Genomic DNA, 26842 nt, shown 5'->3' with positions numbered 1-26842 from the left:
CAAAATGAAAGTCTGGATCTCCATATTACCTATTTTGCCTTAAGCTCTGTTATTCTCTGTTTGGAATAGTAACTTGCAAAGGAAACTTTGGCATATTTTCTCTTCCTTTCATGCATCAGTCACAGACTTTCTCTACATATGAAATTTCTTCATTAGTGGCTGGTGGGACCTCCTTCTTGATACACTTTCTTCCCTTTGAAAAAGACTAAAAAAAAATCTAACATCATCGTCTTTATCATCTTACTCCACCCTATCCTTTCCAAGGGCAAAGAGTCTATAGAGCACATTCCAGAATTGCATCTCTCTTTCCCTCTCTCTTTTTTTATGCTGCAGTCTGTTTATTCATTTTATTGTTTTTTCCTCAATTTTTAATATTTTGAAGTATAATTGACATATTACTTTCAGGTGTACAACATTGATTTGGCAGTTGTATACATTACTCAGTGCTCACCATAAGTATAGTCACCATCTGTCACTATACAACATTATTACAATATTATTGAGTATATTCCCTATGCTGTACTTTTCATTTCCATGACTTATTTATTTTATAACTGGAAGTTTGTACCTCTTAATCCTCTTTATCTATTTTGCCCATCCTCTTACTCCCTCCCCTCTGGCAACCACCAGTTTGTTCTCTGAATTTAAGAATCTGTTTATTTGTTTGTTCATTTTGTTTTTTAGATTCCACATATAAGTGAAATCTTTTTTTAAATTAATATAATGAAGGCACTGAAGTTTTTTAATTTAAATTCAATTAGCCAACATATAGTACATCACTAGTTTCTGATGTAGTGTTCAATGATTCATTAGTTGCATACAACACCCAGTGCTCATTACATCATGTGCCCTCCTTAATGCCCATCATCTGGTTACCCCATCCTTCCACCCACCTCCCTTTCCACAACGCTCAGTTTGTTTCCAGGGTCAGGAGTCTCTCATAGTTTGTCTCCCTCTCTGATTTCTTCCCATTCAGATTTTCCTCCCTGTCCCTATGATCCTCCATGCTATTCCTTATATTCCACATATAAATGAAACCATATAATTGTCTTTCTCTGACTTATTTCACTCAGCATAATACCCTCCAGTTCCATCCATGTTGATGTAGAAGTTGGGTATTCATCCTTTCTGATGGCTGAGTAATATTCCATTGTATATATGGACTGCATCTTCTTTGTCCATTCATCTGTTGAGGGACATCTCGCTCCTTCCACAGTTTGGCTATTGTGGACATTGCTGCTATGAACATTGGGGTGCATGTGCCCCTTCTTTTCATTACATCTGTATCTTTGGGGTGAATACCCAGTAGTGCAATTGCTGGGTCGTAGGGTAGCTCTATTTTTAACTTCTTGAGGAACCTCCATACTGTTTTCCAGAGTGCTGTACCAGATTCCATATATAAGTGAGATCTTATGATATTTATCATTTTCTGTCTGACTTATCTCATTTATCATAATACTCTTCAGGTTCCTTCATGTTTTTGCAAATGGCAAGATTTCATTCTTTTTTATGGCCAAGTAATTATTGCATTGTATGTTCCATTAGAACATTTTCTTTATTCATTCATCTATTGATGGACACATGGCTGCTTCCATATCTTGTCTATTATAAATAACACTACAATAAACATAGGGGTGCATATATCTTTTCAAATTAGTGTTTTTGTTTTCTTTGGGTAAATACCCACTAGTGAGGGGCACCTGGGTAGCTCAGTCAGTTAAGCATCTGCCTTCGGCTCAGGTCATGATCCCAGGGTCCTGGGATCGAGCCCCACATCGGGCTCCCTGCTCGCGGGGAGCCTGCTCTCTCTCCTCTCTGCTCATACTCTCTCTTGCTATCTCTCTCTCAAATAAGTAAGTAAATAAATAAATCTTTAAAAAAATACCCACTAGTGGAACTACTGGATCATATGGTATTTCTATTTTTAATTTTTTGAGGAATCTCCATACTGTTTTCTACAGTGGCTGCACTAAACTTATGTTTCCACCAACAGTGCACAAGGGTTCCTTTTTCTCCACATCCTTACCAACACTTGTTATTTCTTGTCTTTTTGATATTAGCCATTCTGACTGGTGTGAGGTAATATCTCGTGGCAGGTTTGATTTGTATTTCCCTGATGACTACTGATATTGAACATCTTTTTATGTGTCTGTCTACCATCTGTATGGCTTCTTTGGAAAAACGCCTCTTTAGGTCCTCTGCCCATTTTTTAATGCATTTTAATAAATCTAGTGGGACCAGTCATTTGTCACTACACTTCCTGTTCTCCCCCACCGATTTTTCATTGCTATTCTTATTTATTCCTCCATATCTAGTTTAGGACTAATCTCCCCCTTCAATCTCTCACATTAAAAAAAAAAAAAAACCTATTGCTATTTTTACGGGAATTATGTTAAATTCATAAATTTAGGGGGCAAGATTGAAATGTTTATTTAGGACCCGTTGAAGAACATGGTGTGTCTTTCCATTTGATCAAGTTTTCTTTTGTGTCTTTCAGTAGTGTTTTTAAGTTTTCCTCATTTAGATCTTACACAACCCTTAAGTTTATTCGTTATTTTATCTTTTTAGTTGTTATTATAAATGGGGCATTTTCTTCCATTGCTTCTAACTGGTTTTTGTTTGTCTGTGTGAAGGCTATTGACTTCATTATATTTATATACCCCATATCAAATTCTTTTATTATTTATAGTAGTTTTTCATTTCAGTTTGTTCTTTTGGTTTTTCCAAGTAAAAAGTCATATCATCTGCAAATAATTTTATCTCCTTTATAATTTTTATACTCAGATTTATTTTTCTATCAAATGCATTGACTAGAACACTAATACAGTCCTACTAAATAATAGTAATAAATCAAGGAATTTAATCTTAAATAATGTTTTGCTTCTTATATCTATTAATATGATGGCTTGTATGAATAGATTTCCTAATATCCCTGCATTACTAGAACAAAAGTCTTAATGATAGTGTATTATTTTAATGTGCTTCTGTATTTTATTTAGAATTTTTTTCATACGTGATGTTGGTGTGTGTTGTATATGTTCTCTGTCAGCTTTGATACCAATATTATGCTTCATGAAAATAATTTGGAGGCTTCCCTTTTTTATGCTCTGGAACATATGTTTAGTGGCATTCCTCTGAAAAGTTAGGGCTTGGAACTTTTTGTACGGAGTTACTGTGTAACACCATTCTTCTCTTTCTGCCCATTCACCTACCCCATGAAAGCTGGAAGGTACTCTCTCTCTTCTGGAACTCATTTCCTGGAAAATTATCTAATTTTTTCTGAATTTTCAAATGTAATTACATGAGAGTGGAGCAAAGTAGTCTCTCATGATTACTTAAAATATCCTTAATTTTGTTAGTGGTTTCCTTTTTCTTAGGTGTGATGTTAATGCTTTTCATCCTTACTTTGATTAAGATTGACTAGTAAGTTTATTTATCCTCCACCCAAAAATCAGCTTTTGATTCATTTATTAGTCTCTTCAATTTATATACTTTTGTCTTCATTAACTCTTTTGTTGAGTTTTGTTATTTACTTTCGTTTAGCTTTGATATTCTTTTTCTAAATTTATGATGTGGCTGCTTAATTTGTTTTTATTCTATTCAATTGATTTAAATATTTAAGGCTGTGAATTTTCTGAACAGTGGAAAGTGTCTGTATTCTGATATGTAGTACTTTTATGATTCTCTGGCAAGTCTGCAGTTTGAGTTTCATTTTTCTTTAATATAATATTTTTTTAAGAACAGAATTAGGTATCATTTTCAGGAAGTCCAGGTCAAACAGCGGTCTCACCTATGAAAACCTGTGATTAAGACTTTACTTAATTATCCTCCAGAAGTTTTTTTTTTTTTTTAACAAGCTTTTCTCTCACTGCACTGTAAAAATGTGAATTTGAGAAGATTAAATTCATCCACTAAGGAGGGACATAATTAGTATAAAAGATGATAATTTATTAGCTCAAATGTCTTTATTCTTGGAATCTGATTTTATTTCATTCTGAAAGTTTTCTGTGATATTGGATCTTTCCTGAAATATAAAGAGCTATGGAAACATATAGATCTTGTCATTTCCTTAGAGCTGCTAAAGACTTTAATACTAGTAATCATTATTGACAACTGAATTCAAATAAAAGGATAACTGATCAAGATTTGGGGTATTCTTCTTGCTGTGGAAATTATTTGATGTTCTGGACTTTACTCATATAGGAATATATATAATCTAGGTGAAGATCATAGTGACCAGTTTAATAGCTTCTTATATAGTAAAATTTTTTCTTCAATAGATAAGAAGTTCCACATGGTCTCTGTGTTACTTTTTGTCCTGATTAAAATGACACATCATTTTAGGGACAGAGTGGTAGAGTGTGGGAGAGGAGGGAAAAGAGGGAGAACTTACTCTAAACCTATAAGAATACATTCAAATATGGATTCTTACGAAATTCTTATTTGTTTTATAGAGAATACAAGCTAGCATTCTAAAAGCATTTAACAACCCAACTACTAAAACTGCTGATGATGATACTAGAAAAAAAGTCAAAGGTATGTTGATTCATTCACTGTTAAAACTTTCTCCTAGAAGAAAATTGTACGTTTCTTTTCAGGGGAAAAAGAACTGAGCATTATGTGAACTAATTCTGTAAAGCAGTGGCCTTAAAAGGAGAGTGTACTTACTCCAGTGGCTGCCAAGATAGTCTACTGGGTCATAGAAAGATGTTAGAATGCGTCCATGTGAACTTTAAAAACTAAAACTAGTATCAACTATACAGACTGACACTGATAACCCTAATGTGAAGTATCCTAAGGGAGACTTGAAAGGTTGTGGAAAGCAGCAGCCTCGCTGGGAGTTCCGTTTCACCATATTGTGTCATTTTGCAGTTGACCTATGCTTGGATAAGTGGATTTATGGGTATTATACAGTTTTAACTAGTCAGAATGCTTAAGTGTTCCAAAGATTGGTTGGAGAGAGTACTAAATCAAACATACATGTCTACTTTACTTCTAGTGTCGACTCTTCATCAGCCAAAGTATGAGGCAAAACCAGTGATTATCTAATCAAAGCTGATTATTTATAATTATCAGTATTTAAGTGTGGGCTTACAGCTCATGATATGAGTGATTTACCTTGTCCTAACTGTATATTTTGTCTTCAGATATTAACTGATGCTGGTACAAAGTCATCATTTTTAAATGTTTAAAATATTTTTTGCATTTTATTTATTTTCTTTTCTAACTTCGATTTATTTGTGGTATTATATATACACACTACTTGTCTATAATTCATAAACAAACATACATATTGTGATTGTACATGACCAAACTATATGCAGTGAAAGGTTCAAGATTTTTTTTTTTTAATTAAAGTATAGTTGACACACAATGTTACATTAGTTTCATGTGAAGGGTTCAAGATGTTTTAAAATGTGGATTCTCAAGTATGCTTGGGGTTTTTTGTTTGTTTGTTTGTTTTGAGATAGTGCCATCTAGTGTATGTTTAGAATAACTGCCCAGTTTTTCTTTCCTTCCAGTTTTGTGTAATCTTTTCTATTTTCAATCCCTTGTACAATTTTCTTAATGAAACGTCTTAGTTTACATTAGTAACTTCTAAATAGTTATCATTATATTAAAAGATGTTTATTGATATGTCTATAAGTTGGCTGTGACATTCAATACTTCAAATAATGTTTTGAAATGACTTTAAATGTTGTTTGTATAAAATTTGAAGTTAGAGGGACGCCTGGGTGGCTCAGTTGGTTAAGCGTCTGCCTTCAGCTCAGGTCATGATCCCAGGGTCCTGGGATCGAGTCCCACATCGGGCTCCCTGCTCCATGGGGAGCCTGCTTCTCCCTCTGCCTCTGCCTCTCTCTCTCTATCTCTCATGAATAAATAAATAAAATCTTTAAAAAAATTAAAAAATAAAAAAAAAAAATAAAATAAAATTTGAAGTTAGAGATCCAAAAAGGATAGAAGTTTGAAAGAGGAGTGAGGTTTGTTAATATATATTTTTTGTCATAATTTACTGTGGAAAGTTTTAAACATCTATTGAAATGGAGAGAATAGTATGATAGAACCTCGTGTACTCCTCACCCCTCTTAAACTACATTGAATTCATGGTGTATTATGTTTTATCTATGTTCTCCTAACTCCTGATTATTTTGAAGCAAATCACAGGCATGATTTTCTTTGATTTATAAATATTTCCCAAACACAATAATTTTACCATTTTATACTGAACGCACACGTGTGTGTGTGTGTGTGTGTGTATGTAATGTTACTAATTGCCCAAATTAATTCTTTACGTTCTACTATGTTTACTTGTCTTTTACTACTCTGTTGTTTCCATAGTTATGGTCCAGGCATCTGTAGCCCTAAAAGCATAATCTTTTTCATCCCTCTGTCTACCTCTACGTTAGGTACAGAGGCTTTAAAGGGTTTAATGGGAGCAGTTGAGGTATGATCTGAACAGTGGTTATTGGTCTACCTATTTTGCCTCAAGTTTAAGAACTGTTCATTATTTCTTGGAGACTACTGTAGTTGATAATCAAATTTTCTCTACAGAATTGTAAAGGAGAAAAAGACGTTATAACATCATACGATAAAATGTATTAAATGTATTGGACATCTATCTTACTCAGATTTCCTTTGAATCAACAGAGAAAAAGCATGTTACATTGTTAGGTTGATGGTTGACATATTTTTTGCATTAAAAAGTATTATTTTTACAGCGTATGGAAGAGAAGGTGTGAAAATGAACTTCATAGATCGGATCTTTATTGGTGAATTAACTAGCACAGTCATGTGTGAAGAATGTGCAAATGTAGGTGCTTTGGAATTCACTTCAACATGGAATAGATTACAATCATCATTTGTTGTTTTCTTTCACATATAATCATCAGCATTTATTTTTATTAGTGACGGATGACTACGTAATAGATTTTAAAAGTCGTTAGATATATCCTTCACTCCCAGAGGAAGAACATAATTTATCATTTTTAAAGTGTTTTTTCCTCTCAACAAACCCGTGACGTTCTTTTAGCCTCCTCTAGTGTTCTGCAATGTGTTAGGTACTTGTTTGGATTGAAATGGAAGAGAAACTTCTGGGAAGGGAATAACTATGTCATATAACTATGCATTGCCCTAAAGTATGATTCTAATAACTTAGGGTGATCTACCACATTTTAGTTAAAGTTTACATTTATATAACTTGTTGAAGTTTTGTTTAAAGTAGACTCATCTTTGAATGAAATGATAATTTTTATTTTGAATGCCATCTGTACTTTAACAACAACTTAAAACACATAAACATTTTTATAGGTTTTTAATTATTTGGTAACGAATATTTCTGAAAATGTATGGCTTAGAGTATGATAGGTGTAAACTTCTGTTAGATTTTAATCATAAAATGGAGAGTCGTTATGTCCATTTTCCTGTCCCAGATTATCGAGTACCTTTCTTTTCTCTCTAGTCTTATAAAATCAGGATTATATGTTACATCTCCTTCTAGCCTGTCATGTTGAAGCACAGCATTTATCAACATGATATTACTTAAATTTCTAGTATTTTCAACATAGAAGTTGATTTCTGTCTCACAAGCTAGAGAGAATCTTTTTAAACAGAGCTCACCTAAGAAGCTACAAAACACAGTCAAGCGCTCTGGGTTGTTTTTGTTTTTGTTTTTTTTTTTAATACTTCTATTTGATTTATGTTGTGGCATAATTTCACCAAAAATATGTTTATATCTTTAGTTGATCGGTTTTATTAAACACAGTTAATTTAGAAGTTACTTTGAATATTATAAGTTAGTCGTATTGGCAATATTATAAAATTCAACTGGGTTGCATTTATTGAGGCTTTGGGATATTTTGTTTTGATTAACAATATGTGCTGCTCTACCCAATTAAAATCACTGTTTGTTCCAGGGATGTTTTTAAACTTGAAATTCTAAGTTGCCTGGGGAGTTTGATTTCTTTAAGACTTTACAAAACTACATTGTCTATATTAGAATTCTAACTGAATTTCTCAATATGTTTTCTTTTTAAGATCTCCTCTGTGAACGATCCCTTTATTGATATTTCACTTCCTATAATAGAAGAAAGGGTAAGGAGAAAAAAACTTCATAATGAGTCTTTTGTGAAGAGCATTTATTCATTCATATACTTAGACATTTGTTGAGCATGTTATCACATTATCTGAGAATCATTTTTTTATCTATGATAATGGAGTTCATAGAGTGTAAATGATACTGGGGTTTGTGTATATATGCATAAATTATGATATAGTTCTTACTCTCAGGGATTTCAAACCATTATGTTTTACAGTTTGAGAATTAATGTTAAGGAAATTATCTAATTTCACATGAGTTAGAAATTCAAAAAAGTAGGTGATATCCAGAATTCATTTCCTAAATAAGTTTTGTGTTATGTACATGGCATCTATATAGGTTTCAAAACCGGTACTTTTGGGAAGAATGAGTAAATATAGAAGTTCGCAGGCGACAGATAATGATCAGTACAGTGACACTGTTACTATAGAAAATACTTCTGAACCCAGAGCCACCAAGAACCAGTCTTCATCTAAAGATAAGGTAAGATTATATGCATTTGTGAGACATCTGTTTTAAAAAAACTTTTTAATAAGAAAAGTTTCAAAAATATACAAAAGTAGAGAGGTAGTGTTATAAACTCCCATGTACCTATTTCTCAGATTCACAGGTATCAGATCATGGCTAATCGTATTTTATCTGTAGCTATCCCACATTCTCCCCCTCCCCATCTCATATTATTTTGAAATAATTCTGATATAAAAGGTAAATACTATTTTAAAAGACATAACCACAGTGCATCATCATACCTAAAAATATTAATAACTTTTTAATAGTGCCAACATCCAGTCATTATTTAAATTTCTGTAGTTGTCTCATAAATACCTTTTTTGTTTTTGCTTTCTAAGGTGTGCTTGAATTTAGGATCTAAAAAAAGATCTATAGATTGCAGTTGATTGCCATCTCTTAATTGCATATCTCTTAGGTCTCGTTTAATCTACAGATTTCCCCCTCCCTTTCTCCCCTACTTTGCAATGTATTTGTTGAAGAGATTGGGTCATTTTTTTTCCCAGTAATTTCTCACATTCCCACATTCAATAGTAATTTATCTTGCTATTGCATTTCCATGGTGTTAACAGATTTCTTTGTTTCTTTTATTTCCTCTCTAAGGCAGTTCAATCTAAAGGCCTAATTAGGCTCAAGTTTTATTATTTGACTTTTGGCAAGAAAACATTTATTTAAAATTTTATTTATTTATTTTTTGAGGGTTGGGGAGGGACAGAGGGAAAGAGAGGGGGAGAGAGAGAATCTTAAGCACGCTCCACACCCAGTGTGGAGCCCAACATGGGGCTCGATCTCCCAACCCTGAGATCATGATCTGAGCGTAAATCAAGATTTGGATGCTTGGGTGCCTGGGTGGCTCAGTCGTTAAGCGTCTGCCTTTGCCTCAGGTCATGATCCCAGGGTCCTGGAATTGAGCCCTGCATTGGGCTCCCTGCTCAGTGGGAAGCCTGCTTCTCCCTCTCCTGCTCCCCCTGCTTGTGTACCCTCTCTCGCTGTCTCTCTCTCTCTATCAAATAAATAAAATCTTAAAACAAAAAAAAGAGTTGGATGCTCAACCAACTGAGACACCCAGGCGCCCCTTGGCAAGAAACCTTTTAACTGGCGGTGTATACTTCCACCAAGGAGATGCATGTAATATTTGGTGTCTAATCTTTGATGTTACCAGTCACTGATGACCATTGTCTAGACCCATTATTTCACTAGGGACATAGCCGGTTGTTGAATTGTCCCATAAAAATTTAAAGAAATCAATCTAAATTTGCACTTCATTTTTTCAAAAACTTTTTTTTATGTGATATGATTTGTACTAACTTAGCAAATTGATACGTTATCAGAATTAGCTTTTTCTGTTACAATGCTCTTGAAGTGGCAGGACTCCAGAGAGTATGTACAAAGGTTTATAATTAAAAAGCCTCCCTCAGCTCTGTTCTACAAAGACCTGCTTCTTTCTCCACAGATAAGTAACCGCTATTGTGAGTTTCTTGTATAAAGATTAATTTTAAATTAGAACTATTTGTTATTCTATCTTCTATTGATTGCAGTTTAGGTAGATTTAGGAAATGGATTTCAGAGGGTCTAGGAAAAGTATTTATTTAATAATTGTGGAACGTGTAAATAAGACTTGCATTTATTTTCAGTAAGGTCACAAGATTCTTTTCTCTGAAAACACAGAATCAACTAGTTCATGGCAGAAAATGTGTAAGAAAATTGTCATCTGGAGAAGATAGAGCAGTCGTCATATGCCAGAAAAATGAGCACCTTGAGATGAACGGGGATTCCCCAGCATTTGCAAGCATCACGAATACCGAGTCGGCTCTGACTGAAAGCCCCACCGATGGCAGTGAGAAAGAGGCCAGCCGTTCTGAAAGTAGCGCTGATGCAGACAGCGAGGCTTCAGAATCCGAAAGTGCTTCTGAGCAGGCTGTGTTGTTGAGGTCTAGCCGTGGGTGCTGTGTGCACCCGCATGCCCCCTCTCCCCAGCCGCCAGCAGCTGGACCACCCACCAGCGAGCCTGGCACTGGTGACAAGGGAGTGGCTGAAGCTATTTCCGAACTTCATCTGAGCAGCCCTGTAACTGGAGATAGAGATTTTGATAGAGAGAATAAGCCACCAAGTGTTCCAAATAGTTTATGTTCTTCAGAGGAGAAACATATGCTGTCTCCTCGCCCCCCAAATGCTTTTCAGACCCTTTCTCAGAGCTATGTAACTACTTCTAAAGAATGCTCACTTCAGTCCTGTCTCTACCAGTTTACATCTATGGAATTACTAATGGGGAATAACAAGCTTCTGTGTGAGAATTGTGCTGAAAAGAAGCAGAGGTACCAAAAGGAAACCGGTTCCCCAGGTAAACATTTAGGTTTTTGTTTTTCTTAGTATTCACAGGGTATTTGATAGTCAATGACTAGCGGGTTATAGATCCTAAATAGAGGAACCTGAGAACCTTGTGCCTACACGTAAGCTGCTTGGAAGCAGGAATTATCTTTTTCATCGTTGTACCTCAGCACTGTAGATGGTGACTGGACTTCTAAATCGATTTTTGATGAAGTAAATTGAACAGGAAGTACCCATCTCTGCCTTGAAAAATGCAAATCCACAGAATCTTGTTTCGGGGTACTAGCTGTCTGAAATCTTTCCAGAAGAAATTTCCCTGGTACATCTGTAGCCTTGATATGGAGAGAATACTCCGATTCTTAGCGACTAGTTGTTTCAAAATGCAGGCTTTATAATTATTCAATTGTGGTGAGGCCCATAGATCAGGAGATGGTTGCTGCTAGTTTGTTACATACAGTTCTGAAGAGGAGGGAGAACACTAAGCCATGCCATGCAGGGCCACATGGGGAAGGACCAGGGTTGGTCAGGAGGCAGAAGGAGTGAGGAGAAGACATGGACAAGAGCCTTTATTGTAGTTTCCAGGGAAGGAGTTAGAATCAACAAGGTTTAGGATTGACTAGTTTTGAATAATTTCAGTGGGCTCTGGGGCATGGGGGCTGTCTCTAGTTGTATAGTACCTGACCCTAGTGTGATGAGGGCAGATGGATAGTGGCCTAGTGTATCAGAGCCCAATAAAGGAGGTGGTTGAGTATAGGCTTTGGATTGGTTGGTTGCATATGAGAGGCACACTTACATTGTTTATTATATCTAGGAATTTGCTAGTTGTGGCTGAAGCCTTCCCTATAATGTCAGCAAGGCCCTAGGTATCAAAGTATCAGAATAAAGACATGTTTAATACACTAGTAATTAAAGAAATGTCTAGATGGGAGAAGGAAGAAATACCACCTTACATTAATCCAAGTTAAATATGCTGTTGGCCATATTCAAATCCCATCCCAACTATTTTCTAACAACCTCTTACTGAAATGCCCTGTGGTGATCTCCTTTCACTACAGTGAGTAATGACCCATTTTTTTCAACTACAGGTCTGTTTCTGGTGGTCTTTGGAGGGCATTGACATAAGTCGCTATAGTCCATCTGCTTCCCAGCTCCCAAAATTTTGTTGCAAGTTTCACCTCCCCTATTCTTTGTTCTTGTAAGTGTGTCCTTTTTAAAAAAATCCCTTTCATTTCAGTGGAGTTTGGAAAGTAGTATAGAGGCACCCTTGTCACCAGAGTCTAATTTCTTTTTTAACATTTTCAAAAATATGGTATGATGCTTCTTTATAAACGTTAACTCTGTTACGTGGTATATAATGTATAAAATGGAATTTTACAAAAAAATTATTATTATTTTATGCAGAAAAGAAAGCAGAAGTTTATACTAATGCCAGGAAGCAATTGCTCATTTCTGCTGTTCCAGCTATCCTAATTCTCCATCTTAAAAGATTCCATCAGGTAAAAGTCCCTTTAGTAGCACTGTAGTAATTTTGTCATATGTTTTGCAGAACCCTACATCTTGTAAAATGCTGTCAAAGGATTAGACAGTAACTTGTTTAATTTAAAAATTTGTCATAAAGGATTTACTGCTTTTTTTATCCATAATAGCTTACAAGACTTTTCTAAATAAAATGGTTTAATTCATGATACTGTATTTGGTGGTTTAGGTGGTAGGAACCTAAGGGGTGTGTGTGTGTGTGCGCGCGCGTGCGCGCGTGCACGCACGTGTATGGGAGAGAGAGAATGAAAAATAAAGTTTATTAAGAATCCTTAGAAGCAGGGAAATAACAAAGTGCACATAGCTTTCTGAGCTCTCAGGATCCCAGTGATAGGGGTAAGTGGGCTGGACATGGTTGGCTTGGACTAAATGCAAAAAGGGCTACAAAATGCAAATGTAGGGACTCTACAATGAGAGGGAACCTAAATGTTTTTAATGTGTCAGGTTTTCCTCTCAGCTTAGTTTTAATCCAATGCCTTGTCTGGTTTTTTTTTATGTGGGGTTTTTTTGTTTTATTTTTGCATTTGATGTAATGATTTTAAAGTTCCTCTGAAAGAGTAAATAAGTGAAATACTAAAACATTTTGGAAAAAGTTAGAATGGGTGATTTTTTTGACACCAGTTTAAAAATAAAACTGTATAATTAAAACAGTATGGTCAAGATTGTCAATAAATAAAACATGAGTATTATTTAAAGCTCTTATTATGATAAAGGAATAATCTCAAATCAGTTGGGAAAGTGGTAGATTATTTTGTTTTTAAGTTTATTTTTTTTTAATTTTTTTATTTTTTTTAAAGATTTTATTTATTTATTTGACAGAGAGAGACTCAGTGAGAGAGGGAACACAAGCAGGGGGAGTGGGAGAGGGAGAAGCAGGCTTCCTGCCAAGCAGGGAGCCCGATGCGGGACTCGATCCCAGGACCCTGGGATCATGACCTGAGCCGAAGGCAGTCGCTTAACCAACTGAGCCACCCAGGCGCCCTTAAGTTTATTTATTTTTAAGTAATCCCCACACCCAATGTGGGCTCAAACTCATGACTCCAAGATCAACCCCAAGATCAAGAGTCGCTTGCTCTTCCAGCTGAGCCAGCCAGACACCCCACGGGGTAGATTATTTGATAAAGGATTTAGGAAAAAGAGCTGAAATAAAAAATGTAAAGCTTCCCTCTATACCATGTATCAATACTATTTTCAGATAAATATTTTAACTGTATGAAACAAATCTTCAAAAGACTAGAAGAAAACTTAAATGAATATTAACCTGACCTCTGGGAGGAAGTTTTTTGTTTGTTTTTTTTTTGGTGGGCAGCAAAGCAAGGTTTATTGAGTGATAGCAAAGTGATAGTACAAAACTCCCAAGGAGGGAGGGGACCTGAGGGTGTTGCCTGGGGGAAGATTTTCTAAGTATAAAACCCATGAAAGAAATCTCAAGGAAAAGATTAGGAGTTTTGATTATATATCTGCAACATTTCAGGTGGGTCGTAGGTAGGTAGGAAGAGATTTTTCTCTATACATCCCCATCCATATCCACAAAAAAATTAGACTAAGTTCTTGATTTTTTTTTTTTTTTTTAAGATTTTATTTATCTATCTGACAGAGAGAGACAGCAAGAGAGGGAACACAAGCAGGGGGGCCGGGAGAGGGAGAAGCAGGCTTCCCGCCAAGCAGGGAGCCCAATGCAGGGCTTGATCCCAGGACCCTGGGACCATGACCTGAGCTGAAGGCAGATGCCCAATGGCTGAGCCACCCAGGTGCCCCTAAATTCTTGATTTGTGATAGCCAAGAATGTAGAAACTCAGTGGAAGTGAAATGGCTGTGGACAGCAGAAGCAGATGTCTTGTGTCTCATTACATGAGAATGCCTAGTGAAGGGTGTATATGTGCAGTTACTCTGAGCAAGATAGGGTCATGTCAGATCTGAGAAGCTGATTTCATGATGTACCACAGTTATTTTATATTTGGTACTACATCTCAATTTAGGAACTTACAGAAAGAATGCATGCCCTTAAAAGGAAATATTTACAGACTAATCAGTAGTCTCAAACTTACATGTCAGTTTTGGACTATTCGGTAGTCATGTTTTTATAGCTATTAAAAAAACTAACTTCTAGGATTCCTCTTTTGGTTTTATTAACAATGACGTAGATGAATTGTTTGTTGCATTAAAAATTATTTTTTGGTCTTTTTAAGGCTGGCTTGAGTCTTCGAAAAGTAAACAGACATGTAGATTTTCCACTTATACTTGATTTAGCACCATTCTGTTCTGCTACTTGTAAGGTATAGTATGTTATTAAGATGTTTAATTGACTTGTAAATACTATGCTTAAAAGTATTAGGTCATTCATTCATTCATTCAGCTTCTCTGAAAGGGAATTTTATAGTTGGTGAAGTTAAATCCGTAACGTGGAACATGTAACACACTGAATATGACTTTTGTCCTTTGGGAGACAGAATAAGGGACAGTTGAAAAGCTGTGTGAACCATTAGCGTGGTGGTCAGGAAAATCAATGCTGCTTGTCAGTGCTACTAGAAACAGATAGTTGCGGAGAGAAGTAAGCAGATTTTGTGCCCTCTCCTGTTCCTTGTGAATGACGTGCTTAATCGACAATAGTTTTAGCAGTTGTGGAGTTCATTCTCTTTTGTGAGTCAATATACTAGTGCATTGTTTTTCATGCTATATCATGCACACTACTGATAATAGTGTACTTGTTAGCTGAGTAGGATACTGTAAAATTGATAATACTTTAATAATTAGATATAGAAGCTGACTGGTTTATAATTGCTTGTATTTATATGTGAGAACTGTGTAGGTGAATTCAATGACTTTGTCTTCCCTCAGGGAACCACATATGTTATGGGGTAACATATTGTTCTGTTCATGATTATTGGTTAGCAGTCTAGGTTTTGTGGTATGTAATGGAATACTTATTGAACTTAATATTTTCCATACATTGATGAATCAAACAAAAATAGCTTAAAAGCAACTATTTGGTGAGTACAATTTATTTGCTGTAGAATACCAGCACTGTCTATCAAAATTATTAACACTCTGTATTCATAGAATTTGATAATGTGGTAAACAAAATGAAATTTAACAAGCTTTGTACTAAATTTATAAAAACACATTTTTAAAAGGTACTTTTTATGGAGAATTTCCAACATACACAGAAGTAGACAGAATAGTACAGTGAACCTATATAGCACACATCCCCTAGCTCTAAAACCTTAGGTACAGGGCCAGTCCTGCCATATCCACATGCTTACCTACTACTTCCCACATTATTTTGAAGGAAATATCAAGCATTATTTCATTCATAAATATTTTTCTGTGTATCTATAAAAGATAAGAATCACTTCCTCCTCCCTTTTAAGAACATAAAACCACAATACCACTTTCACACACACACACAAAAAAAATCGGCACTAATTCCTTCATATCATCTAATGTATATATTTCCAGTTGTCTCACAAATGATATTTTAAAAATGAATTAGTATCCAAGTAAGGGCTACACATTATGATTGGATAATGTCTTTTAGTCTCTTTTAATGTATAGTTCCCCTCTCCCATCCCTTTCCCTTTCTCTCCCTCACAATTTATTTAAGAAACTGAGTCATCTTTCTGGTAGTTTCCGTTTAGATTTTGATGGTTCTTCCCCTGTCTTCTTTATTTCCTCTGAATAGATAATTGGCTCTTAAGAGGCTTGAACAGATACAGGTTTGATGCTCTTTTGTTCCCCCCCCCCCCCCGCTAAGGCTATCTTACAGGGCGTGTTTTGTTTTGTTTTTTTATTAGGTGGCACATAATGCCACTTATCTTTCTTTCTGTGATATTAGCAAGCAGTGATGCTCAAATGCTAGATCCAGAAGTTCGTTAAGAATTACAGAATGGTGATATTTTAAATCTGTCATTCCTTCTTCATTGATTAGCTGGAGCAGTTCCCCCCCCTTTTTTTTTAAGATTTTATTTATTTATTTGAGAGAGACAGAGCACACAAGCAGGGGCAGTGGCAGGCAGAGAGAGAGGGAGAAGCAGGCTCCCCGCCGAGCAGGGAGCCCGATGTGGGACCCAATCCCAGGTCCCCAGGATCATGACCCGAGCCGAAGGCAGACACTTAACCAACTGAGCCACCCAGGCGCCCCAACTGGAGCACTTCTGTACAGAGAGAAATTCGTTTATCTATTTAGTTATCTTATAATATAGTTTTTATAGAAAAGGCTAGATAAATGTTTGATTCTTTACCTACTCCCCTTCCAAACCAGTTCAGAATAATGAATTAATTCAGTGGCATCCTTAAACTATGATCAATTAATTTACCATTATTAATTTATGGATTGAAACACATTAAATATGTTTCAGCTTACTACACTTTTCTTTTTATTCGTGGTCTAATATATTAATGGAATATAAATGGGTCCATAGTTGGCTACTGAAAGCCACTTCAAGCAGGCTTCTGGGTTCTTTTGACATGACCTTAGTGGAATGATTATGCTGCCAACTGGAATATATTATTCACCTGTTTAATTTTTATATTTTCATTTTAGGGATTGCTTTTTAAATTTAAATGTTTAAAATTTTACTAAATACATAAAATATTTATATAGTTCCAAAATCAAATGTATCAAATGTATAAAACAAGATAAATTTAAATAAGTATAGCTTTTCTTCTCCATGTCCATTCCACTTCTTTCCTCCCTTTATATATAAGCCATTTAAAAATCGTTTATTCTTCTGTAATTTTTAAAAATACAAGCAGATAGATATGCATATATGCATCTTCACTCTTAAATAATCACATCTTACAATATGTATCCTTTTTTTCTACCTTACTCTTAACATTATATCCTGGAGATTATTTCATAGCAGTATTTTGAGATAGTCTGCACTCTATTTTTCAAGCAAAAAACACTCAATGCATCATAATTTATTCAACCAGTCCCCAATTTAATGGGGACTGATTTTTGGGGGTTTATTCCATTTTCTTTTTAGTCAAAGTATAGTTGACATACAATATTATATTATTTTCAGGTATACAGTATAGTGATTCAACATTTATATACCTTACAAAGTGATCATGATATATCTAGCTACCATCTGTCACCATACAAAATTGTTATAGTGTTATTACCTATATCCCATGTACTGTACATTATATCCCCATGTCTCCAGTTTTTTGATATTACAAATATTCCTGCAGTTAAGAGCCAAAATAATAACTAATAGTATGTCTTTTTACATTTTGCAAATGTACCTGTAAGATAGAATCCTACAAATAGGATTGATAAACCCAAGAGTAATACCTGTGTAATTCAGCTAGATAACATGAAATACCTCTGCATAGGATTGTACCCCTTTGTGTTCCCACAGGCAATGTGTGTGAATACTCTTTTCCCCACAGCCCAGCCAACAGAGAATGTTGTCAGGCTTTTGCATTTTGCCAGGCTAATACATGTGGAAACACATTTCAGTGTTGTTTTAACAGTGCATTTTTTCTTAGTTTAAGCAGGACATATATTTGACTTAATTTTCCCTATTATAATATTTCACTAATTACTAATTCCAGTTTTTTCTTTGTCTAAAAGAATGTAAGTGTGGGAGATAAAGTTCTCTATGGTCTCTATGGCGTAGTGGAACATAGTGGCTCAATGAGGGGAGGTCACTACACGGCTTATGTGAAAGTGAGAACACCCTCCAGGAAATTATTGGAGCATATCACTGGAAAGACATATGTACCTGGTATGGCATCCTGAGTTTTTGTTATTCCTAAAAACAAATGAATGTATTCTTCCTTTTCTGGAAGAGGTAAGCTGTTTCATGGATATTGCAAGTGGATTCACTTTGTTAAAGTTAAGTGAAAAATACTTTTAAGAGTACTTAGATAATCTTAAAGAACCTTAAATATCATAAGACTGTACCCTTCTAGATGATGTGAAGTGACACACTTTTTCAGGGTGCTAAGTCATTGTGTATTGAGGTGGAGTGGCATTTTACTTAACACCAAAAGATTTTGAAGACCTATCAGGTCCTCAGAATAGAGTTGGGGTTGAAAATTTGCAGACTCTGCCAATGGATCAACAAGCTGACTTTGTTTTTTTTCTTTCTATTTCAGTGAAAATGATTCTTTTCCTTAAACAAATAAATATTTACAAGTCTATCTAATATTTCACTAGATACTTAAAGTGAAGTGATGCCAGTATTGCTTTGAAAGAGTTAGTTGATTTTGGAAGATGTTTAACACAAGAAACACACCAATAAGATCTAGCATTAGATAAATATAGTTTGTGATGAATGTGTTGTTATTTATAATGTAGAATAAGAACATACTTATTGTAAAATTATACTTCTTTTTGTCTTGTTAGGTTTGAAAGAACCTGACAGTGAATCAACAGGCCAGTGGGTCCATGTTAGTGACACTTACGTGCAGGTGGTTCCAGAATCAAGAGCACTTAGTGCACAAGCGTACCTTCTTTTTTATGAAAGAATATTATAATTGCCTGTTAATAATTAGTGATAATGATGATTTAGATCGCTTTTGTTTAAATGCTGCAACAATAACCATAATATGTAATGTGCCTTTGTAATCTTTTCTCTTCTGTAGGAATAGCATGTCCCTCAAATGCCCCTGAAGATTTTTACCATTTTGGTGAATCCTTTTAAAGTAAATTAAATTTACTCAATGCTTTCAAATTTATATTCTTAAAATAAATGTAAACACAAGTTTTTTTTTTTTTTTTGTAAAGATTTTATTTACCCGAGAGAGAGAGAATGAGAGAGAGCAAGCACATGAGGGGGGGAGGGTCAGAGGGAGAAGCAGACTCCCCGCTGAGCAGGGAGCCCGATGCGGGACTCGATCCAGGGACTCCAGGATCATGACCTGAGCCGAAGGCAGTCGCTTAACCAACTGAGCCACCCAGGCGCCCTAAACACAAGTTTTTAAGGAATATTTGTCCTAGAAAAAAAACAGAATTTGCAGCAGTAAGGAAAACCCCCTTATAATGTGGCTTATTACCATGAGCATTCAGAAATGATACTGGCTAATGAAATTGTTAAAACAGTGTTTACCAAATGTGAGTCGCATACCACCTTTCTGATTTCATATATACATAATCCTGTGCCATTGTTTAATTATTTTTAACCTTAGTTTTCAGCCTTATATTTTTAAACATAGCCTTGTTTTGAGCATATTCCACATTTTATGTACTAGTTATATTATTTCTAATAAACATTAAAGTAAATATATAACTATTAGAGAGAAATTGTTCATCCATGTAGCACTCCACTTAAAATCATCTCAGGGCTGTCTAGTGGTGTACATATACCACTGTGTGAGAAACATTGGTATAACATATACTTACACAGTGACCTCATCATATTTTCTGTGATTCAACCATATAAGAAGATACCACTGTAGCTTCAGTAATAGGATTCTACAAATAATTTATTGATTAGCTTATTGCTTTGAGGTTTTGAGAACTAGAACAATATTGAAATCTATCATTAACATTATTTGCAGCCTATTCATGATGGCGTTGAGGATAATTTGCATGTAATCAGCCAGGGTCAAAATATAATTATTGAAAATTGTAAAATGCAGAATTGGTAAATAGAAGTTGTTAATCCATATGGGACCATTGGATACTTTTAAATATAAATTACCAAATTATATTTGTAAGCGACAGAGAATCATATTCTTATTATACTAGACAGGGAAATATAATTTTCTAGTTCTGTAGGTCAGTAAACATTAATCATGGTTTTGGGGTTTGAGATCACTTTTCTTTGTCATCAACAAGCATCATTAATAAGTTCAAGTGGGTTTAGCTTGTATTTTAATGAGGTGTAAAGGCATTTCAGATTTTAAATAAATAAATGTGGTAGTTTACAGCCCCCCCTCCAGAATACAAATTATTAAGCTGTCAAAACTTGGCATGAAAATATTACTATTACTTAGGCTTAAAATTTAAAAAAATAATGGGTACTTGGGCCTGACATTACTGAATCAAAACACATACGTGCATGGTTCAAGCATCCTAATTATTAGTGCCAACACGTCATACTACGGGCAGCTACTGGCTAAGTGCCTAATCCCAGTTCATTTTCCTCTTGGGAAGGAAGGATAAGAATAGGGCCTGTAGATACCGTGTGGAAATATTTAACCAAGCCTCTGACCCTTCTTAACATTTAAGGTTGTATGACATTGTCAAGTTTACCAGTGCTGCCTTTTGATCTGTGGATGAGAGGAATTGTGATAATCAGTGTTAAAGATGGTAATAATATTTAAAACTCAGAGCTTAAAAATGTCAATGCAAAAATTCTATTTTTAAGGTATTGAAATTTGAAATAATAGTGTTTTCTTGATTTTAATGTGAAATGATGGAGAAATATACCTTTATAAATTAATCTGCAAACTCAGGTTGTGTCCTATAAAAAGTAGTTTAAACTGTTTAAACGGTGTTTTATGTTTATTTGTAATCCATTAACATTGAAGTTTTCAGTACCAGAGCAGTGAATTTTTGGGGGGGAAGTATTAGTTAAATCTCTCTATTCATGTTAGCCATATTGGTAATGACAATTACCAGCCTTTCCCCAAATGTAAATATTAAGTCACCTCATTTTTCTCCTAAAAAAGATACCATTATGAGGCACATATTTTTCATTGGGTGGTCACTTGCTTCTTGTTTCATTGACAGATGAACAAGAAAAACAAGAAAAAGAGTGAGAGAAAGAAGGAAAGAAAGGGAAAGGAAGGAAAAAGGGTAGCAAAGAAACAAGAGCATTCTTTTCTGTTGCCCCTTGGCTTTATCCCTTACACAGCTAAAGTGAGAGATGGTGAGATAGGTGAGGACAGGAATCAAGGGAAGTGCCTAGTCCTCTTTTCATTAATGGGATGCCAGGAAATGTGCCAGTGCTGTATTTACCAAAGAGGAGACCTTTTGAGCTTTATTTTGAGTGGCAGTTAGGACTGATTTTTCATTGAGTGATACATTGTAGCTTTAGAACATTACCTCTGTACTCAAGTACTACACTAGTTTTTATGCTTAACATTTATTCAGTAGGTATATATTTTTTGAACACCTGTTATGGGTCAGGCACTGTGCTGACACTCTTTTAACATGTTTTAAAATGGAGAGGCCTATATATGTTTTAGACATTATTCCAGAAGTAACATACAAAGAGATACTTTATTTTCATTTCATGGTAAAAGAGCAAAGTCTGAAATCTATTGTGGTTTTTTTTTTTTGGCCTACAGTTTATGAATATTTTTCAGGGTCTGCTGGTAATGGAATAAATTTGATTTTGATACCTAAGAATTTCCTAAAGATAGACTTGTAATTAGGGAGTATGTTAAGTTACACATGGGCCTACACTTAATTTTTTGTTTTTATTCTGAACATTTTGAAAGCACATTTGCAGGGGTACTAAATTGTGAAGCTGCTATAATAACAATAGTTTCTAGATGACCTCAGGAAACTATATAAATAAGTGAGAAATGTTTACAGATTCTCGAAACAACTACGATAGCGCTTGGCCAAATGAGTTTAAGAAGTAGAACAGAAGTTTCACTAGCTATTTAGAAACTGGTTTACAGGGAGGTCTAACCCCAGTTTCCTCTGGTTTTTCCTATTTAAAATGATAAAATTGTGATTATGTGTCAATTATGAGAATATTTTTGTCATAACCAAATACATATCTGTATTTAAGATTTTGTTATTTAGTGGTTTTATTTTTTTTTAAGATTTTATTTATTTATTTGACAGAGAGAGCGACAGCAAGAGAGGGAACACAGGCAGGGGGAGTGGGGGAGGGAGAAGCAGGCTTCCTGCTGAGCAGGGAGCCCGATGCGTGGCTCGATCCCAGGACCCTGGGATTATGACCTGAGCCGAAGGCAGACGCTTAACGACTGAGCCACCCAGGTGCCTCTGTTATTTAGTGTTTTTAAAACAGATGTGAAAACCACCTTTTTGGGTGGCAAGGCGAGTGGTAGTTGGTGTCAGTTCTAAGAGTGGTTGATTCCTGTTTTCTTATTTTAAATGCTCCAACAGAGCTATTTTACTATATATGATAGCTCTTAGCTCGCATGTGTGATGATTTTAGTGATTTTATACAATAGCTGAATAAAATTTTCTGAAGATTAAGCTGTTAAATGTATCATTCACCCAATTTTTGTAGTACAAAATAACACTCTGCCTTTTCCTAAATTCATAATTTGTCTGCATGTTACCTGATCAAATAAGCCTAAATCAAATACCTTATGTGCAATAAAATTGAGTCTTTATATATTATCCAGTGCATTAAGAAAGATGATTTTTAGATATTTAAAATGTTTTGGTTCATGTAGAAATCATCAATTTAAATCTGTTTAAAAGATGACTGTATTTTTAATTTTGAGTAGTGCTGGTTATATAGCATTCCTACTGTTTTATCTTTTTTTTGCAGTGTTTTTAGAAAACAGCTATGTAACTTATTGAGCATAATTTTGATGTTACTGTATAAAAATGCATAATAAATATTTTTCTTTGTTTCACAGTTGGTCCTGGAGTTTTTGCAATGCACATTACTGATAATATTTTATTTATCAACACTGCATTTGCTTACCTAGGTATATTCCAAATATCCTATTATTTCAGAACAAAATATCTTATTATAGGTCACTTTCACTCAAATTTCAGTATCTTACCAAGGGTGAATCTTCATCCTTTCAGATGTTTCTCAAAATATTTGGATTATTTAGACAGGATAATAGGAAATATTTTGTCTACCTGTTTGGATTTAAGCTCTTTTGGGTCATGAAGTTCTTTGAGATTATGATGAAAGTTACAGACCCTCTTTCATTTGTTCAGTAATTTAATAAGTATTTATCGAAGCTGTGAGTTGGGGGAAGAGGAGGGTTTTAATTCTGGGGCCCTCTCTTCACTCTTGCTAATGACAATGTAGAGTTTGGGAAGGGACATCTTGACAGTTATATAGTCTCAGAAAAATATATAACCCAGATTTTTGTATGTAATTTCAGAGGTTCATGGACCCCCCCAAGCCAATTTCATACATTTTTAAAGTTGCACTAAAGCAGAAATACCCAAAATGTTTGCATTACAGTATGTTTTAGACAGCCTAGTTTTTGCTGCAGTAACAAATAACTCCACATCCCATTGGTTTAACACCACAAAAGTTTATTTCTTCCTCACCCAAAGTCCCCTCGTGAATCAGGGCAATCTGCATAGCCAACTATTTTCCAATTGATGATTTTATAATCCAGGCTTTTATATGTGCTTCTATCATTTTAACACCAGGTCTCTCCACTGTAGCAAGGGAAGAGAGCACTAGTCTTGCACCAGCAATTAAATTCATCTTGGATGTGTCACTCACAACCCATTGGCCAGAAGTAGTCACATGGCCCTGCCTAATTGCAAAGTGGGATGGGTAGGATGAGTAAGAATAAAACAGAATAAGAATAAGTCTCCCATGGGCTGTCTTGTTTCATTAGCATAATCTTTCCAGAGTTCATCCATGTGGCAGCATGTATCAGAATTTCATTCCTTTTTAAGTCTAAATCTATTGTGTATATACCACAGCTTTAAATAATTTTATTTTTAAATATTAAGATGGATGTTATATGGAATTGACACTGTAAAGATCCATATCTTGAATGGTAGGAATACTTCCTAATTCTGTATCGTGCGCATCTCATTTAACTTTTTTTTTTCCCATTTAAACTTGAGGCTAACTTGATTCCACAATAATGCAAAATACTAACTTGAACATACCCTCCCTTTGGACTTTCTACTTCAAACACTGCAAACAGGGAAAGTTAATAAAAATTTAATTTACAAAGTCCGCTAATCTGTTAGTCATAAACAGATTGCCGAGACTGGCAAGATGGTGGCTGCTTCAGCACTTTCTGATCAAGGTGCAGGGTGACCAGACTGTAGCAGATAACGTACATGATCACTGTTCAGACACTTTAATACAAAAACATTCTGGGAAAGTTTGGTGTTGAAATACATATGTGTGTGAGGTTTCCTTCAGATCCTAACATTACAGGGAAATCCTAGATGATAGTAGTCAGGGAAAGGGAAATGGGACTATAAAACTCATTTCCTGGGGCTCCTGGGTGGCTCAGTCAGTTAAGTGTCTGCCTTCGGCTCAGGTCATGATCCCAGAGTCCTGGGATGAAGTTCCGCATGGAGCTCGCTGCTCAGAGGAGAGCCTGTTTCTCCCTCTCCCTCTCCTGCTCCCCCTGCTTATGCTCTCTCTGTCAAATAAATAAAATCTTTTAAAAAATTAAAACATTTCTTGATTTGGCAATCAGTGACCACTGAGAATGTCTTAAGTTGGCACAAGGAACAAAACATGAGTTATTTAATATCTCTATTTGGCAGTGGGTTTCCAAAATGATTGGCCTATATTGGTTGTTCAAAATAAGTCACTCATGTGACAAATGGAAAAATTCTTTTATGATAAGCAGTATGCTGACTGGTTGGAGAACAGAGATGGGGCGGGGATAACAGTACCAGAAAATTGCTTCAACTCTACTAGGGAAATGGCAAACAATTACAATATGATTATAGGAGATAGGAACATGTGAAAGTTTCAGTAGGGGAATCAGATTTCACAGAGCACTTTATCGGATTAGAATGTTTCTCAGAGGGGTACCTGGGTGGCTCAGTCAGTGAAGTGTCTGACTCTGGCTCAGGTCATGATTTTGGGGTCCATGGATCAGCCCCTAGTCGTGCTCTGTGGAGAGTTGGCTTGAGAGTCTCTCTCTCTGCCCCTCCCCCCCATGAACACACACGCTCTCTCCCAAATAAATAATCTTTTTAAAAAAAGAATTTCTCAGAGAAACAAATTGGAAAATCAGGCCCTGTGCAAAAAAATCTGGAAAATAAAATCACAGACCAAAATCAGAGATAACCACTGATAAATTGTGATATGTCCTATTTTTTTTTTCCACAAGTGATTTTAAAAATCTATTAGACTGTTGTGTGTCTTTTTGTTCTACGTGGAAATTAGGGAAAAGGGCTAAAAGAATGGAAATTTTGCATCCTGTAGTTAATATTCATGCACTCACATCATGGTGTTGCCAGGTGTAATTTGTAAGCGTTTCTCCCAAGATAAAATTTTATTTCTAAGGCCACGTGGATTTGAGGACCAGCACATCTTTAGCTATTGAGGACTTCTAATGCTCATCCAGGAGTATCAAGGTTTCAAGTGTTTTATTAAGGAAGACTGAATTTCATGCAAATGGCATCTATATTCTCACATCTATATTTATCTTCTTTATCCATCTAGAAGCACTTAACTTGGAGCGCCTGGGTGGCTCAGTCGTTAAGCATCTGCCTTCAGCTCAGGTCATGATCCCAGGATCCTGGGATCAAGCCCCGCATCGGGCTCCCTGCTCAGCCGGGAGCCTGCTTCTCCCTCTCCCGCTCCCCCTGCTTGTGTTCCCTCTCTAGCTGTGTCTGTCAAATAAATAAAATCCTTAAAAAAAAAAAAAAAAAATATATATATATATATATATAAATAGAAGCACTTAACTTTATTTCTACTGTATTTTGCTTTTTTTTTTTTTTTTTGCACAATTCCCAGTGAAATAACTTGGTTCACTCTTCAGTCACGCAAAAGTTTCATGTTACTTTCTAAAAAGGCACTTTCCAAGATTTAGTTGAGAAATAAATACCGTATCTTCGTAAAAATTTTGTTTTCCTTGTAACTTGTAGCTCCTAGCTTGGAAATAGATACTTTTGATATTTTAATGTTCATATTAAAACAGCGGGCAATCGAAGTATTCTATGCGAAGAATTGCATTGCATAAACCCTTTCGGGAGGCCATCTTGTAGTCGAGAGACAGGAGTAACAGGACAGAAACTGATTTCCCCACTTTCCCGTAAGGGTCACGGGTAAAGAACGAAATATCGGGACTAACTGGGTGACGTAGAGCTGAGCAAATATCGCCGGAAGGGGGCGCGATGTTTTGAGATTAACAAAGAGAGCAATCGCCGCGGGTTCCGTTAAGGTCTCTGCAGACGCTACCATCTAGCCTGGCCATTTCACTAACGTTCGCCGTAGCCGTCAGCAACGCTCTATAAGACCCAAGCCTGGAGTCCTCCAGAAGTTCCGACGAGAAAAATGCCGCTCTGGGCGTACCGAGCAGCCCGCCGGAGTTGGTTCAGTTTGACCCTCACGCCTCTCCGTAGTCTGAAAGTAGCGCCGCGAATTCAACCCCCCTTTTCCGAAGCGAAAACGTTCCTGGCGGGGAACATACTTCCCCTTGAAGGAGGATCACGTTGCTAAAGTAAAAAAAAAAAAATTGAGGGCGTTTTGTACCGAACACTTAAGCTCCTGGCTTTCTGGCTATTGTAAAGATGAAAACGGGTTCAGC

At 35.6% G+C, this 26842-nt stretch overlaps 1 protein-coding gene across 12 annotated transcripts in view; it reads left to right on the top strand.

Annotated features, from left to right (window-relative positions):
• Positions 1–22988, top strand: part of USP45 (ubiquitin specific peptidase 45) — a 71151-nt gene extending 48163 nt beyond the window's left edge. For 5 of the 12 annotated variants that reach the window (XM_064597906.1, XM_064597903.1, XM_064597904.1 and 2 more), the window contains 9 exons: positions 4455–4536; positions 6720–6811; positions 8035–8091; positions 8435–8578; positions 10271–10943; positions 12332–12426; positions 14656–14742; positions 18048–18201; positions 18825–22988. In XM_064597906.1, the coding sequence (XP_064453976.1) occupies positions 4455–4536; positions 6720–6811; positions 8035–8091; positions 8435–8578; positions 10271–10943; positions 12332–12426; positions 14656–14742; positions 18048–18201; positions 18825–18955 (1515 nt within the window). In that variant the 3' untranslated portion in view covers positions 18956–22988. Of the gene's footprint in view, positions 1–4454; positions 4537–6719; positions 6812–8034; positions 8092–8434; positions 8579–10270; positions 10944–12331; positions 12427–14655; positions 14743–18047; positions 18202–18824 lie in introns of those variants that run through there. The other 7 variants (XM_064597909.1, XM_054505476.2, XM_064597911.1 and 4 more) reach the window with 5 other exon arrangements.
• The last annotated feature ends 3854 nt before the right edge of the window (positions 22989–26842 follow it).

Source organism: Mirounga angustirostris, unplaced genomic scaffold (genome assembly GCF_029215605.1).
Source record: "Mirounga angustirostris isolate CCGP_5_RB_7025 unplaced genomic scaffold, mMirAng1.0.hap1 SCAF_8, whole genome shotgun sequence".
Taxonomy (NCBI): domain Eukaryota; kingdom Metazoa; phylum Chordata; class Mammalia; order Carnivora; family Phocidae; genus Mirounga; species Mirounga angustirostris.
Note: the sequence above shows the minus strand (reverse complement) of the source record. Positions and strands in the feature narration are given on the sequence as shown.